The sequence below is a fragment of the Panthera uncia genome, assembly GCF_023721935.1.
Source record: "Panthera uncia isolate 11264 chromosome B3 unlocalized genomic scaffold, Puncia_PCG_1.0 HiC_scaffold_1, whole genome shotgun sequence".
NCBI classification, from domain to species: Eukaryota; Metazoa; Chordata; class Mammalia; order Carnivora; family Felidae; genus Panthera; species Panthera uncia.
Window position 1 is genome coordinate 14,075,862 of NW_026057582.1, and position 14,820 is coordinate 14,090,681.

General features: G+C 47.3%; 1 protein-coding gene across 5 annotated transcripts in view; it reads left to right on the forward strand.

Moving 5' to 3' along the window:
- The window catches only part of FOXN3 (forkhead box N3), a 297,410-nt gene that overhangs the window by 180,039 nt on the left and 102,551 nt on the right, over window positions 1-14,820 (forward strand). For all 5 annotated transcript variants that reach the window (XM_049612347.1, XM_049612348.1, XM_049612345.1 and 2 more), the window contains one exon: window positions 6,196-6,260. In XM_049612347.1, coding sequence (XP_049468304.1) covers window positions 6,196-6,260 — 65 coding nt within the window. The remainder of the gene's footprint in view (window positions 1-6,195; window positions 6,261-14,820) is intronic.

A 14,820-nucleotide genomic window follows, 5' to 3' on the forward strand; every position in this document is an offset into this window, starting at 1 on the left:
TCCGGTTCTCATGGCCGTTTCAACCCCCAGCACATCCAGGGCCTTGGCTGTGATGGGCACCCAAGAACTCTTTGCGACATGATCCGGTTGGAGGCAGGATGCGTCTCTAGTTTTCACACTTGGCTAAGGTAACAAAGCGACTGCGTTTCTTCCCGTGGTCCGTATTTTGCCCTCAGGGTGATCTTGCCATGCTCTCCGTTGTAGCTTTTGTGGTCACGGATCGTTTTTGTCTAAGTGTTTCAGAAATGCCTTCCCGAAAATTGGCCAGTGCTGGTCTGTGTCCACCTGACCCGGGAAGGTCACTGTGGCGGCCGCACTTGTCAGTTTGGGTCTGCGCAAGTTTCGGTGCGGAGTTCTCTTTTTATTTCAGCTTGCTTTATTTAGAGTAGGTGGCATCTCCGAAGCTGCGTCTCACAACCTATTGAGTTTTAGAAACTGTTGGTGGCTACTTGGGGCTGAGGAACATTTGCAATGAGCTAAGCATCCAGAAAGGAAAGAGGAAGATGAAGGTGTGGCTGCCTCATCTGTTCCAGGAATGAAGAGCCAAACTGGGAAAGTGCGCGAGACGGAGGGGAAGTGGTGGCACCGAGCACGTCACTTCAGTTCTCTGAACCTAATTGTGGGTCGTCAGGATCACCGCCGGGATTCTTGCAGCGTACTGAGCATCCGTTGTTGCGTTTCATTCCCTGACACTACGTGCTGTCATTGCCTCCAGGTTGCGGGCATGGAGTTGGGACTTGGCCAAGTTGAAAGGCGTTCAGGCTCTGTTTTGCACAGACTCCTGAGTCCAGATCTTGTGCTGTCCCCACCACACTGGATGGAACCAGGCAGCCACTGAGATCCCTTTGAACGCCCTCATGCCCTGTTTTATCTGGAAGGTTATAAAAGTATCAAGAGTGTTCCCGAGAATTCTGAACGTTCGTCTATGCGCTTTAGTGGTGCTTCTCAAATTGTGAGCGATACTTTATGAAACTTGATCCCTTCTTACGTGTGTTTCTGTCCAGCCTGCTCTGATTTCTTCATCCCGAACTTCAGTGGCTGGCGTCTTTCACCCAAGGAGTTTGTGGTCGTATGTGTTATAGGTCACATTTGTTTTTCAGTTATTTCCTGGTAATGAGTCTACAGTTAGAGATAAAACACTAGACTTTCAAGTATGGGGTTGGAGGGGGTGGGGGGGATTTCCCCATTATTGCAAGTGCTTCCAGTGTTTGATTTCTGGGTAAACACAGTCTGGTGGTAGACGTCACACGTCCAAAGGGATGGCCTTCACATTTTGATTCCGGTGCTAAGAATATGACTGGAGGCTGTTCAGTTGCCTCCAAGTATTGGGCAGGCACTGGCCTCTGTAAATACTAGATCCGGACAGGCTGGTCTCACTATATCCGTTTCCTTGTCCTTAGTTTGGGTTTTCTGCTTTTTAGTGTGCTGTGGACCTTTCTAGCAGAGCTGCTACCTGTTCCTCCACAGACACAGCACATAGGTTGGTCCTTCGCCGCCTAAAACCCTTTAGACTTTGAGTTCTTTCTTCTGGTGTCTATCTTGCACTTCTTCCTTCACTCGTTGGCTCTCTCTCCGTCATTTTAGGTTTAAAAAGTTTAACTGTATTAATATATATATATAACATTAAATATTACCATCTTAACTGTTTTCTTCAGTGCACGGTAGCGTTAAGTACATTGACGTTGTGTAACCGATCTCTAGAATTCCTTTCATTCAGCTTAGAGCACTGCAATTGTATGCCCATTAAATGATTCTTTTTTTGAAAAAAAATTTTTGGATTTCATGTATTTTTGATAGAACACAAGGCAGGGAGGAGAAGAGAGAGGGAGACAGAATCTGAAGCAGGCTCCAGGCTCTGAGCTGTCACCACAGAGCCCGACGCGGGGCTTGAACTCACAAACCGTGAGATCATGACCTAAGCTGAAGTTGGATGCTCAACCTACTGAGCCACCCAGGCGCCCAAGATACATTCATTCATTCATTCATTCGTTTAGAGACAGAGAGAGACGGAGCACAAGTGGGGGATGGGCAGAGAGAGGAGACACAGAATCTGAAGCAGGCTCCAGACTCTGAGCTGTCAGCACAGAGCCCGACGCGGGGCTCGAACCCACAGACCATGAGATCATGACCCGAGTTGAAGCGGGTTGCCCAACCGACTGAGCCACCCAGGGCCCCCCCCCCACCCCCCCGCGCCATTAAACAATTCTTGACCTTTGCTTCCCCTCAGCCCCTGGAAGCCTGCGTTCAGCTTTCTGTCTCTATGAATTTGACCACTGTAGTCTAGTACAGTATTTGTCCCTGTGTGTCTGGCTTGTTTCATTAGTATGATGTCCTTGAGGTTCACCTCAAGGTGTAGTATCCTCTTGTGGTGGTGATGGTATTCTGTTCTCTCTTTTACGGACCAACAGTTCACATTTGGTAGCTGAGTTCTTAGAAAAAAGTACTTTTCTTCATTTGCTTTTCATTACCCTCACAGAAAGTCCAGACCAGTGTGTGGGTCTTGATTAGTTACAGTTGTCTGGGTCTCACGGCGATGGAGGCTCACGAGAGGAGGGAAAACCCATGCCAGATCGCATCATTATGCCAAGATCCACCTTAGGGGTGTACAACCTGTTAACCCACAGTGTCCCCTGGGGAGTTCAAAGTAATGCAGCTTCGATTGTACAGCACTTCCTGAAGGCTAAGACTCAGCAGCCGCTGGGTCTGCTGTTCGAGATGGTATCATCCCTCCCTTGGGATTTTTGCTGGCTCAGCTCTGATCTTAATGACCATCCGGATCAATGTGCTCAAATGCCAGGTCACACGCTGCCTTTCCGGCAGACAAGGCCCTCTTCACCTGTTGGTCAGTTTCCTTTGTCACAAGTGGGTTTGTCGTGTAGTGCTGAAGGTCATGGAATTTTGCTGGAGTGTTATTGAAATGAGACATTGGTGGACCCCACGTTGTGGTATCTGCTAATTACGAGCCCACGTGTCTGTCTTTCACATGCGGTGAGCCCGATTGCTTTTTCTAGCCTGGAATTTTGCCTTGAGATTGTTTTTGTTTGTACGTTTGTTTGTTTCAAGTTTTCATTTAAATTCCAGTTAACATATAGTTATACGTAATATTAGTCTCAGGGGTAGAATTTAGCGATTCATCACTTACGTGTAAACCCCAGTGCTCGTCACGACAAGTGCCCTCCTTGAGACACATCACCCATCTAGCCCCTCTCCAACCCATCTCCCTCCTTCAACCCTCAGGGTATTCTCTATAGTTAAAAGTCTCTTAGGGTTTGCCTCTCTCTCTCTCTCTCTGAGGGACCATCCAAAAGAAGCCTGTAGATTCTCTGGCTAGTGAGCTCTAACGCTTCGCAATTAACATGACAGGAACCAGCTTTACTTGAGCTAGAAAGAGACCATAGGTGAATTCATCACTGACAGTGGGAGCCAGGTAAGAGCAGGTGGGTGGGCCAGTCCCAAATCTCTCTCCACGCCTGGAGTACTGATTACGTGGGCAGTGGTGCAAAACTACCAGAATAGTGATCAGTGACTTAGGTACATTAAAAGGATGCTGTAGAAATTGCTGAGTAGATTTCTATCATACAGAGAATTTTCCTTATCTTAAACCACTGGATTTACGCGACCTCAGTTCCCCACATTTACTCCATTCCTGGCGTCTAGTCAGTTTTCCGCCAAATCAAGGTCAGGATAAAGAGGAGATTTGGGTGGAAGTAAGCTGGATATTCAGGCTCCTGCGGTAATACTCAATTACTGAATGCTCTCAAAGCACCAGCTCCTCTATAATGAAGTCCTCAGTTTTTAAATATCTTTAGAAGTCAGGTGATTCAGGATCGGCAACAGCCAGCTTGCTGTTTCCTGCTTTCTTGTAAAAATAAGATGGTAAAATTCCAAGGAGCTGGCTGGAGTTGCTAAAAGATAATCTTGAGCGTTTTAATGCACGTTATTTTTCGTGCATCTTTGAGCCTTAAAGGCCGCCACAAAATAGGACAGGAATCAGACGAAAGAGAAATCAGCTTGCCATGATCCTGCAGCCCTGAGACCCCGCCAGATCTGGTGTCCTATGTGTCAGCCTGGCCATCCAGAGGCCACAACGGCCAGAGCTTAGAGGGCTGCCGGAAAAGCCATAGGTTCGGTGCATTAATCTTGCTTCCTACTCTGAGTATAGTCAACCCCAAGCAAAACAAAACCCTTACGTCAGGGTTCGTAAGTGCGTGTTTTCCGGCACGTTTGACATTATTTTGATGTTTAACCGTGTTTTTATGTGCTGTAGCACTTTTCTGCCTCCCTCTCCGCCCCTCACCCATCACGCAACGCGTCCCTATACCTGCTGTGCTGTGACGTCTCTGGTAATGAAATTTTGGTCAACAGAATGTGTCACTGGGGTTGCTCCTTGTTAACAGTATTGATTGCCATCCTGTTAGTACCAGAGACCCTGGCTGGTTGGTAAAGTGTTCATTACATAGCCCCTCAGATGTCTTACTATGTGTGCACATGTCCACTGAACTTAAAAATCTGTTACCAGACCAACTTCTCCCTTTTGTGCTGTGATCGGCAGCGCATTAACCAGTATCACGTGGTGTGGACTATTTTAGTGAAGGTAATTTATACTGCCTCCTGCGTTGGATGTAGGAACGTTTTTGACTAAGTGCTTTCTAACATTAATCTAAACCGATCCTTGATTTAGAATAACCTACTTCCCACTCTAAGGATATTTTACTAAGACTGGCTTGATTCTAAAGTTTCTCCCTGGGTGTCTTAAAACCGTGAAAACGCTCATCTATAAACGTAGTAAAGTGTCTTTGTATATACTGATCTTCCTTATTTTCTTGCCTCTCCTCTTACCAGACTGTGGGCGGTAGCACATCTACAAAATGTTTTATAGGCTACGGAGTGCAACACTGTAAGCCAAGAAATTGAAAACAGGATACGAAACAAGGGGATGGGGGAGGGAGGGAGGCCATCACAGCTCTTTCTGTAATGTTAAGGATTTGGTGAGGATAAAGTCCGAGGAAGGCAAGGTCGCATTTCTCACAGGCAGGTGCCACTAGGAAGTGATAGAAAACCCACTTCGTCCCGGCAGACACAGATAGAAGTTCTCTGCCACGTAAATTCATAAAATTAGGAGTAAATTAGCAACCATTCTGAAGTTACAAGTTGTGACGTTGAACTGTGTGATTTTGCCATGTCGTTTACCCGCAAGTGATTTCAGTGCCCAAGAGGGAGAAGGGTCAGGACGGTAACTGGGATACCCACGCAGACAGGTTCTGCCCTGTGAAATACGAAGCCCATTCAACTGAAACCTCATGGGTTGTTGTTTTTTTTTTAATTTATTTTTTATTTATTTTATTTTATTTATTTATTTATTTTAATTTTTTTTTAACGTTTATTTATTTTTGAGATAGGGAGCGACAGAGCATGAACGGGGGAGGGTCAGAGAGAGAGGGAGACACAGAATCTGAAACAGGCTCCAGGCTCTGAGCAGTCAGCACAGAGCCCGACGCGGGGCTCGAACTCCCGGACCGCGAGATCGTGACCTGAGCCGAAGTCGGACGCTTAACCGACTGAGCCACCCAGGCGCCCCTATTTGATTTTATTTTTTTTAAACATCTGTTCATTTTTGGGAGAGTGCAAGGGGGCGGGGGAGGGGTCCGGAGAAGGGGCAGAGGATCTGAAGTGGACTCTGCACTGACAGGCAGCCAGCAGCGAGCCCAGTGCCGGGCTCGAACTCGTGACCCGCAAGATCATGACCTGGGCTGAGGTCAGATGCTCAACTGAATGAGCCACCCGGGTGCTACCCAAACCTCACGGTTTTTAAAGATGCATTTCCATGGGGCGCCTGGGTGGCTCGGTCAGTTAAGCATCCGACTTCGGCTCAAGTCATGATCTCACAGTTCATGGGTTCGAGCCCTGTGTTGGGCTCTGTGTTGACGGCTTAGAGCCCAGAGCCTGCTTTGGATTCTGTTTCCCTCTCTCTCCCTGTCCAGTCTCAGCTCATGCTCTGTCTCTCTCAAAAAAAAAAAAAGGGGGGGGGGGCAACGAATAAATGTTTTTAAAAAAAATTAAAGATGTATTTCCAGAGGGTGAGGGTGTAAATAATGCATCAGTGGGAAAGCATGACTTCTAAGTGATACATTTGGAGAGGTGGTTGTTCCGAGTGTAAATGAGCCCATGCTCACACTGGCTTCTCTTGTGTTTCAGCACATCAGGTCCACCCATCTGGCCGGGCAGTACCTTCTTCAAGAGAAATGGAGCCCTTCTGCAAGGTAGGTGTCTAGGAGCGGCCCTCCCCACCCCCTCGCTCTACGCCCTTGCGCTGGGTAGCAGGTGGGAGAGCGCTGTCTTCTTAAGGAGCGGGCACTGTCTGAAGAAGTGTGACTGCTGTGCGTTGGGGCTCTTTGTCCAGTCTCTTTATTTCTTCCTGCTCACGTCTCCTGGTTGCTATGAATTGTTATTCCGAATCTGGGACTGGTTCTTTGGTTTGTCACCGCTGGTCATATTCCAGAAGCGTCCGGCTTGCTTTGGTGAAACTGGAATCATGTGGCAGTCAGGATATGACAGTAGCATAAATGGAGCTGGTTAAAAACAAAACGGAACAAAACAAAACAAAAACCCTGTTATGTGTTTTCAGTGCTTGGGTCAACGAGGAATGTTTGGGGGGGCGGTTCCGGCACTTTGGTTATTGTGGTGGTTCCACTCGTTCCTTGCTGTCCCCTAACATCCGCGTGTGCCTGGAAGGTTGGTTGCCTGTGGTTTGTTCCGAGGCTCGGAGGTGAGCCACCCCTCTCCTGTCCCGACGACTGTCCTTTGCAGGGGGACATCCTTCCTGTTGTCCAGCCCACCCTTCGCTGCTTTGCCGTCAGTCCTCCCCAGCGTGCTCAAAGAATTCCAACTGCCATTCATCTCTACTTTTGCTATTAAGTTTCTTTTGAAACGGCCAAATAAAGTTGAAGAATAAATGGTTAAAAGTAGCCAGAAGAGGGGCGCCTGAGTGGCTTAGTCAGTTAAGCCTCCAACTTCGGCTCAGGTCATGATCTCGTGGTTCCTGAGTTCGAGCCACGCATTGGGCTCTGTGCTGACAGCTCAGAGCCTGGAGGCTGCTTCAGATTCTGTGTCTCCCTCTTTCTCTGCCCCTCCCCTGCTTGTGCTCTGTCTGTCTCTCAAAAATAAATAAACATTCAAAAAAAAGAATTAAAAGTAGCCATAAGATGCCTTCTGGATAATGCTGGGTTATCCCTGTTAGAGATGTCTGCTGTGCAAGAAAGCTGGACTCAGTGGGCTCCCCGGGCCCTCCCAGTTTCCTGTCCCCATTCACCTCGTCGGGCCGGGTAAGGGTCAGAGCGGCATGGCTGGCCAAAAGCAGATGAATCTGGTCATACCAAGAGCTTTAGAACTGGGCTGGGCTTGTACAGAATATTCCACACCTTTCCGTTGGTTTAGAGCTGGTTAGCCTCTTTTCCTTAAAAGTACATGCCGAGGGCTGGCCAGGCATGTGAAGGAGTAGAATATAATTGTGGCTGAGAAAAGGGACATTTATCTTCAGGTTTCCAGAGTAGCTCAAAGAGATGCCATCACATTTGTGTTGTTGTTTTATAGGCCATGCAATTGCATACTGCTTTTTAATAGCCTGTGAAATCAGGAACTGAAGGATTTCCTTGCCTTTTTGCTTGGTACGGGCGAAATTTAGGTGGGAAGTTTTGACTAATCCTAATTTTAATGACTGTTCTAGATACCTTTAATATTTAAGGAAAAAAGGGAACTCCCTCTACTCTCAAAGATTAATACATAATTAAAAAAAATCTGTTCTCCCTTCAGATAGCAAAAATGGAAACCAATTATGATGAGCCTTTGGGAATTTTTTCAAGTGAGTTTCAAAGTTATGTGCATGTTTATTTTTCCTCCAGATCTACAACAATAATATGAATATCATTCGTGTTTGGATTATTTTCAGGAGAGGGATTTTACTTGGCGAGCACATTTTCTTGTAGGATTTTTACTCATTAAGTTTCATATTAAGATTTGCTCTTAGGATATTAGTTTTTGGTTGTTTCTGTTGGGCAGAGACATGAAGAAAACATCAATGAGATTCTGAAGTTGAGTGATTTCACTATGAGATCCTATCTCATGGGTGTGGACATTTTTCCTCTTCCAGATAGGGTTTAAAATTCTAATTATTCTAAGTGTTGAGAATTACATTATTACAGATTTCAGATGCTTATTCAGTCCGCATCCAATTCCATGCAGCCCTCCTTTTTTGTTTTTGTTTTGTTTTTTTGTACATGTGAAAATCAGAAGACTCTTGGTTGGAGTTTGAGAGGGTAGGCAAGGATTTGTTAAGTTTTTCCTGCGATATTTCTTTGCTGTGTATTATATTTGCTCTATCTATATATGGAGTTCTGGAGACACTTTTATTGTTGCTAAGATTTTTCAAACTATGTGCGTGTTCTCCCTAATTAATATTTTTGTAGTCCTTTGGTGGGGTATGGTTCATCAAGAAATCGCTCATGCCCATGAGTGAACGTTTTACAATAAAAATATGGGTATATAAAGAACAGAGCTGCCCAGTCATGCCAGTGGAATGTTTAGTTTAAAATCAAGTAGAAGGAGCACCTGGGTGACTCAGTTGGTTAAGCAGCCGACTTTGGCTCAGGTCATGATCTCGCGGTTCCTGAGTTCGAGCCCCACATCGAGCTCTGTGCTGATAAGTCATAGTCTGGAGCCTGCTTCAGATTCTGTGTCTCCCTCTCTCTCTCTGCTCTAACCCCGCTCGTACTCTGTCTCTCTCTCTCTCTCTCTCTCTCTCTCAAAAGTAAGGAAACATTTGGGGCGCCTGGGTGGCTCAGTCGGTTAAGCGTCCGACTTTGGCTCGGGTCATGATCTCACGGTCTGTGAGTTCGAGCCCCGCGTCGGGCTCTGTGCTGACAGCTCAGAGCCTGGAGCCTGTTTCAGATTCTGTGTCTCCCTCTCTCTCTGCCCCTCCCCTGTTCACGCTCTGTCTCTCTCTGTCTCAAAAATAAATAAACGTTAAAAAAAAAAATAAGGAAACATTTAAAAATTTTTTTTCAAAAATCAAGTAGAAGAAAACATACCTGATTTATATACTCACTTTCTCACCTTTATACATTTTCAAAACATGCACACATTCCTTCTTTTCCCTCTGTAGCAAGCAAGAGGACATTTTTTTCTAGATAATTAGCCTACCCCACCCCAGCCACAAGCAGAACTGTCTGACCCGGGCTACCCGGGGGTCAGGGAGAACCTACTGTGCCCAGTAGCCCTCGGGTGGAGGGTAAGAGAACTTGGGCATGGCCGAAGAAGCTGATGTGTCTCGTCATTTGGAGGAGGGGGGCTTATTTTTGTCAGGAGGGTGGGAGAGTAGGGGCTGTCAGTTCTTGGGAGAGTTGACACCTTGAACAAGACCTTGAAAAATAGTCTGTGTGTGTGGAAATGGAACAAAGGGCATTGCAAGAGGGGGCAGCAAGAGTCTGTAGACAAGAGAGGGCATGGCGATGGGAACGTTATGTGGCAGGTGCGGACAATGAGTGATTCACGGGCACTTTGGGATGATGACATCCCACGTTCTCAGCAGGATCTGCCTCAGAACGCCATGCTGCCCAGAGAGGGTATGGTAGCAGTTAGATCCTGAAGTCCGTGGAACAATACGGCATCATGGTTCCAGTGGGGAACCCGTGTACGTAGTCAGATAGTTGTTTGGTTTGTTAGCTGTCTGGCAGAAACATAGTAGTTATTATTTTTTTTTTTCCTAGCATAAAACCAGTTGTAAGAATTCACTGGAAGGAAGCTCTCAGGGTCCTACTAGAGTGTGGCCTCTGTGTTTGGTTCTTGCGGAGTCACTGGCGAGAGGGCCTGCTGAATCATCTAGCAGTTTTGAGGATAATGGGGGAAGATTTGGTTTGGATTACACCAGGCATGGGTACTTAACATAATTGGCCATTTCATCAATTCACAGTATTTATTTTAAATGCCATTTAGGCTGCTAGAGACAATTTTAGGATGTTAGCAGTTTCAGGGACCAGAGAGCACTTCAGTTCTTGTACAATGGAAACCTAGCTGTGTGCCAGAAGGGGACAAACCCTTTGTTTAAAGGGGACCCAGGGCAGGTCCAAACAGATGAGTGTGGCTTATTCGGAGCCCTGCAGGAGTGACCAGCTGACAGGTGTCTCCAACTGTCCCCTCCGCATGTCTGCGTGTCTCTGTTACAGTCTGTGTTTGAAATACATTTTTTTATTTTATTAGTTAATAACATCTCATTTTTGTGTAATGAAGAGAGTAAAGCGTTCTACTTTTTTTTTTCTTCCCCAAACTCCCTTGCGCCTCCCCCCCTCCCCCACACATACACATTCCATTCACCCATTAAACTTAAAATTGGGTTACTTTATTTAAACATCACCCTTGGATGGATTATTTTAATGAGTCAGTGATTCCTAGTTAAGGACATTCTTTACCCCTGGTCTAACGCTTCATCTGGTCCCTGGATGTTTCATCCCAGCACTACATACAGCATTGCCGTTCTCTTCTCTTCCTGCCTTCTTCTAAAAGTTCCTATGAGCCACGGTCATCTTGTCTTCTGCTTCTGCCCTTTGGGTCTTTGTAGGGTCCGTAGGCAGTTTCGTTCAGAGACCAGCCTCGGCCTTCATAGCTCTGAGCTTGCTTACATTCGGGACCACCTGCCTTTTATCTCTTCCCCTTCCTCTGAGCAGGTGTTTCCAGGGCCCCGCCCACTCTGGCGTCACACCACACACCCCAGCCCTCCTGGCAGATCTGCTCGAACGTGGACATCTCGACCCGGCCATGCCCGCTTGCAACCTCCCCGCCGGCCTTCCCAAGGCCCTCCCTCCGCCTTCCTTCTCTCCCTCACTCCAGGGTTGGGCCACTAATTATTATTAAATCTGTTTCCTTAGGATGCAGTGGAAGAATTAAAATAAATTCCATAACACACATAACAGATTTTTATTTCCATTCACTTCTGACAACCCACGGGATGAGCTAATGAAATGGAAGGAAGAGCTCCAGGGTGTTCTGAGTGCACGGAGCAGGCTGGTGCTGCTGTAGGCCCGAAAGCAGGTGGGGACAATGGAAACCAGCTCTTTTGCTGTCAGATGCGTGCTGTTCCTGTGAGCGCACAGGTGTGCTCGCCCTTGGTCACACTCGTCCCAGGTTGACTGTGACCATTGGATGACCTGCTCTGGGGAGTCCCGGGTTCCCAGGTTCCAGGTTGGCTTCAGGTGCCTCCTCTCCTGGGAGTTAATATCCTTGCACCTGCTCTCCACCGCCCTCACCCTCTGCTACAAGCTCTGCTATGCATTGTTGCTGCTACGGTGCACGCCATGCCTCACTTTGATCGTCTTTCCTGCCGCGAAAGGCTCAAGAGCAAGGGCTCAGTGTATCAGGAACAAGTTCCAGTGGGCAGAGCACCGGATTACAAGCAAGGGGTCCTGGTTGTGGCCCCAGGTCTGCCACCTGGTGAACTTTGTGACCTCGGGCCAGCCGCTGGGCATCCCTATGTTTTCACGTTCTTCCTTGTGAATGAAGGAGTGGACCTCAGTGGTGGCTGCGGTTTCCTGTGGAGTACCAGCTGTGTTCCGTTGTAGCAACTGGTTTCCTAAACGTGGGTCAAAATGGATTCGAGGCTTAGCTGTAGCTCGGTGGAAAACAGAGTGGTGCTTTCAGCCAGCTGTGTCTGCAGATGGGTCCAAGGAGAGGAGACAGCGTGGTGGCAGCCTGGCTGAAGATTCCAAACCTCGAACAGGACAGCTCTGGGAGGTCCCGTGGATCTCAGGGAGGCAATAAGCGTGGAAATGAGCCCCGTCTTGGCTTCTTGCGTGACTGGCCAAACCTCTCTGGTGGTGGTGGTTGGAGGGGGGGGGGGTGATAACAATAGTGTCGCTGGTGTCCTAGGGTTCTTGTGAGGATTCAAGACATTCATATTAGAAGGCATTTAGGACATGCTACATTCCCGGTCAGAGTTAGTTATTAGAACTTCCTGGGAAAATAGGAAACTAGGGCTGGAATCTCTGAATGTGATTGATTTCCCTGCGCTCTTTACCTTCCCTGCTAAAATTTCCCTTGTTCCTTTGCTGGGTTAGTGATTCTCAGAACAGGGCCAAAGACGGGGGATGCCCCAGATCCTGCTGGATTTATAGATAGATCTATTTGTTCATCCCTTTATCTCCGATTCCTTTCGAATAGGACTGCTTCCTTGCGAGGTCACCCAGTTCACACACACGGAGCTTTACCCCTTGCTCTATAATGGTATGTACACGGCAGGTGTGTAGACAGCCACATGCGAGAGCACGGATTTAGCATCGCGTCAACCCAGGGTTGAGTTCCTCCCTCCCTGGGCACCAGGTGTTTGACCTTGGGCCTCAGTGTTGCCAGATGTGTTCCCCAGAACCTTTGCGGAGGTTAGAGGAGAATGTGAACCTGAAAACACAAGTCCAGACCAGGGCCTACCTGGCCCCTCACAAACGCTCTGTCACGGCAGAGGTTTATAAACTTCTGTTTCATTCCCGGGGTTTCTGATCATTCCTCCTGGCACATATATTCAAGGTGAAAAGTTCCTATATACCTCAAAGGAGTGGACTCCTGATCTCTCCTTTGCATGGCTTTCCATTCTCGCTGCCAGCCCCCGTTTCCTTCCCCGTGGAACCCGGATGGCTCTGCAGGATCCCATCTCCACACGGCCTCGGGCCTCCAGGCACTTCCGGTGCTTGGTGCTTCTCGGTGCTTCTCTCCAGAAAGACCTCAGATGGGATCTCAGGGCCTTTGGGCTTCGCCTTGACCCTCCCCCACTCATCTCTGCCACATTTGATTGCAGCCCCTGGGCTGTTTGACTTCTTTCATCTAATCTGCTCGGCAAGCTGACTCCTTTGTCCATTTTGCAAACCAGGGCATCCACCTAATGCATAAATCTCCTGACTCTTGTCCCCAGGCACGCCCGTTTCGGAAAAAATACAGTAATAACAGAAAGGGGGAGAGGAAAACCTGCCTACATTTCCCCCCAAGTCCTGAGCCTAATTGCCTTCTCTACTCTGTCAGCCTGCAGAGACCTTTGGGTTTTAGGAGGGGCCCCTTTCTCTTTCTCTTGGCATCATTTGTCTTGTTCCGCGCTGAGTTATCTGTAAAGGTATTTATGTAATCACAGTAATAAAGTCAGGACGCTGTTTTTGTTCACAGGTGAATTTAAAGACTCGCTGGCCACCTCTTTAGTCACTCATGTTCTGTGCGGTCACTGAGAACAGGCTCTTACGTTAGTGAAAAAATATAAGGAAATGCAGTTTCAAAAGAAGCCTCTGGTCAGTCCTGACGTCACCGTCTCCTGGGAATCCAGACTTGCCCCATCTGCACTTACTGCGACATTCCCAGTGTCTCCAGCCTGGCGTGGAATCTCAGAAAACATCCATAGCCTGGATGTTCCCTTCTGACTTGGACGTCAGCTGGTCTCTCTCCCACCGTCTAAGATTTTCACGGGAGCCCAGTGTTGCACCCTGAGGAAATGGTACCCTGTGGACAGAAATAGGGAGGTCAGAAGGAGTTGCCAGTTTGACGGGGGACGTGGCATTGAGAGCTTCCTCTGGGACAGGCACCTGCCAAGCAGGGCCCGTGGGCTGGTCCTCCTGTTCCAGGGTGATGTCGCTAGGAGGGGACACAGGCTGGAGTTAGGAGAAGGGAGGTCAAGGCTAGGAAGGGAATGTTGAAACGGGTGAATCCACAAATGGCCACTGCAATTATGGGCACAGATGAGATTTTCAGAGGAGTACAGAATGAACTCCTTTCCAACATGGACATGTTAGAAAACGTAGATTTATGATAGAAAGCGGTGGTAGTGAAGACAACAACAACGACAGCAGAGAAGCAGCTTAGTCGGAAACTGGGGAAAGTCGCTGAAATGAAGGGCAAAGAGTTTCAGAAAGAGGGGACAGGCGGGAGCACCCGCAGACACAGAGAAGCCAGTGACGCTGTCAGCTCTGATGGCTACAGAGGCACAGGGCCTTCAGCGCACGGCCATTAGTCTACTGTCGGTCCCTAGGGACCTGTGTGTTCAGGACATTTTTGCATAAACGGAATCATATAAAACGTGACCTTTTGTGTCTGGCCATATATGTTCTTTACATTATTCTTATATTAGCCTTATACATTAGGTATTCTTACTCCCATTTTGTAGATGGGAAAAGTAAAGCCCCAACAAATGTCCTGCTCGAGGTCACAGAGCCAGGATCCGAAACCTGGACTCACACTAGCTCGTCTTTGGTTCGGGACGGGTTAAGTTGTTTTTGAAGTTTTTCACTTGAGATGCTGACCTGTTCTGCATTGTGCTACAGACTGGGGCTGGGGACAGTCCTGTTGTAATGGTCAAAAGCAGTTTATAATGACAAGACAGAGAGATGGAAATGAATCCTTCTGTTGTCTTTTTATCATTCAAGGCATTGAGGTATTTCCTGTCTCTTTTGGTACCCCCCCCCCCCCACAGGACTGTTGTAAACAGCTGACTTTAAGATCTTTTAAAGACTGTGGATAGAGAAAAAGGGAAATCCTGAAGTTAGTCATCCAAAGACTAATACAATGAGAGGAACTCACACCTTTACAGAATGAATATTTTGAGCCTATCTGGACTTTATAGTAGTAGATAGAGAGGTACAGATATTTTTACACCAGTTGTAATCCATCAATAGGAATATATCCTTACAGTTTCAGTTTTGAGCACTACAAATGTTTTTCTTATCTATTAAATTGTATCAGATTATAAAATATATAAAGATTACACAATTTTGGATCACATTGTACTGCAGAGCCTGCTTTTATCAA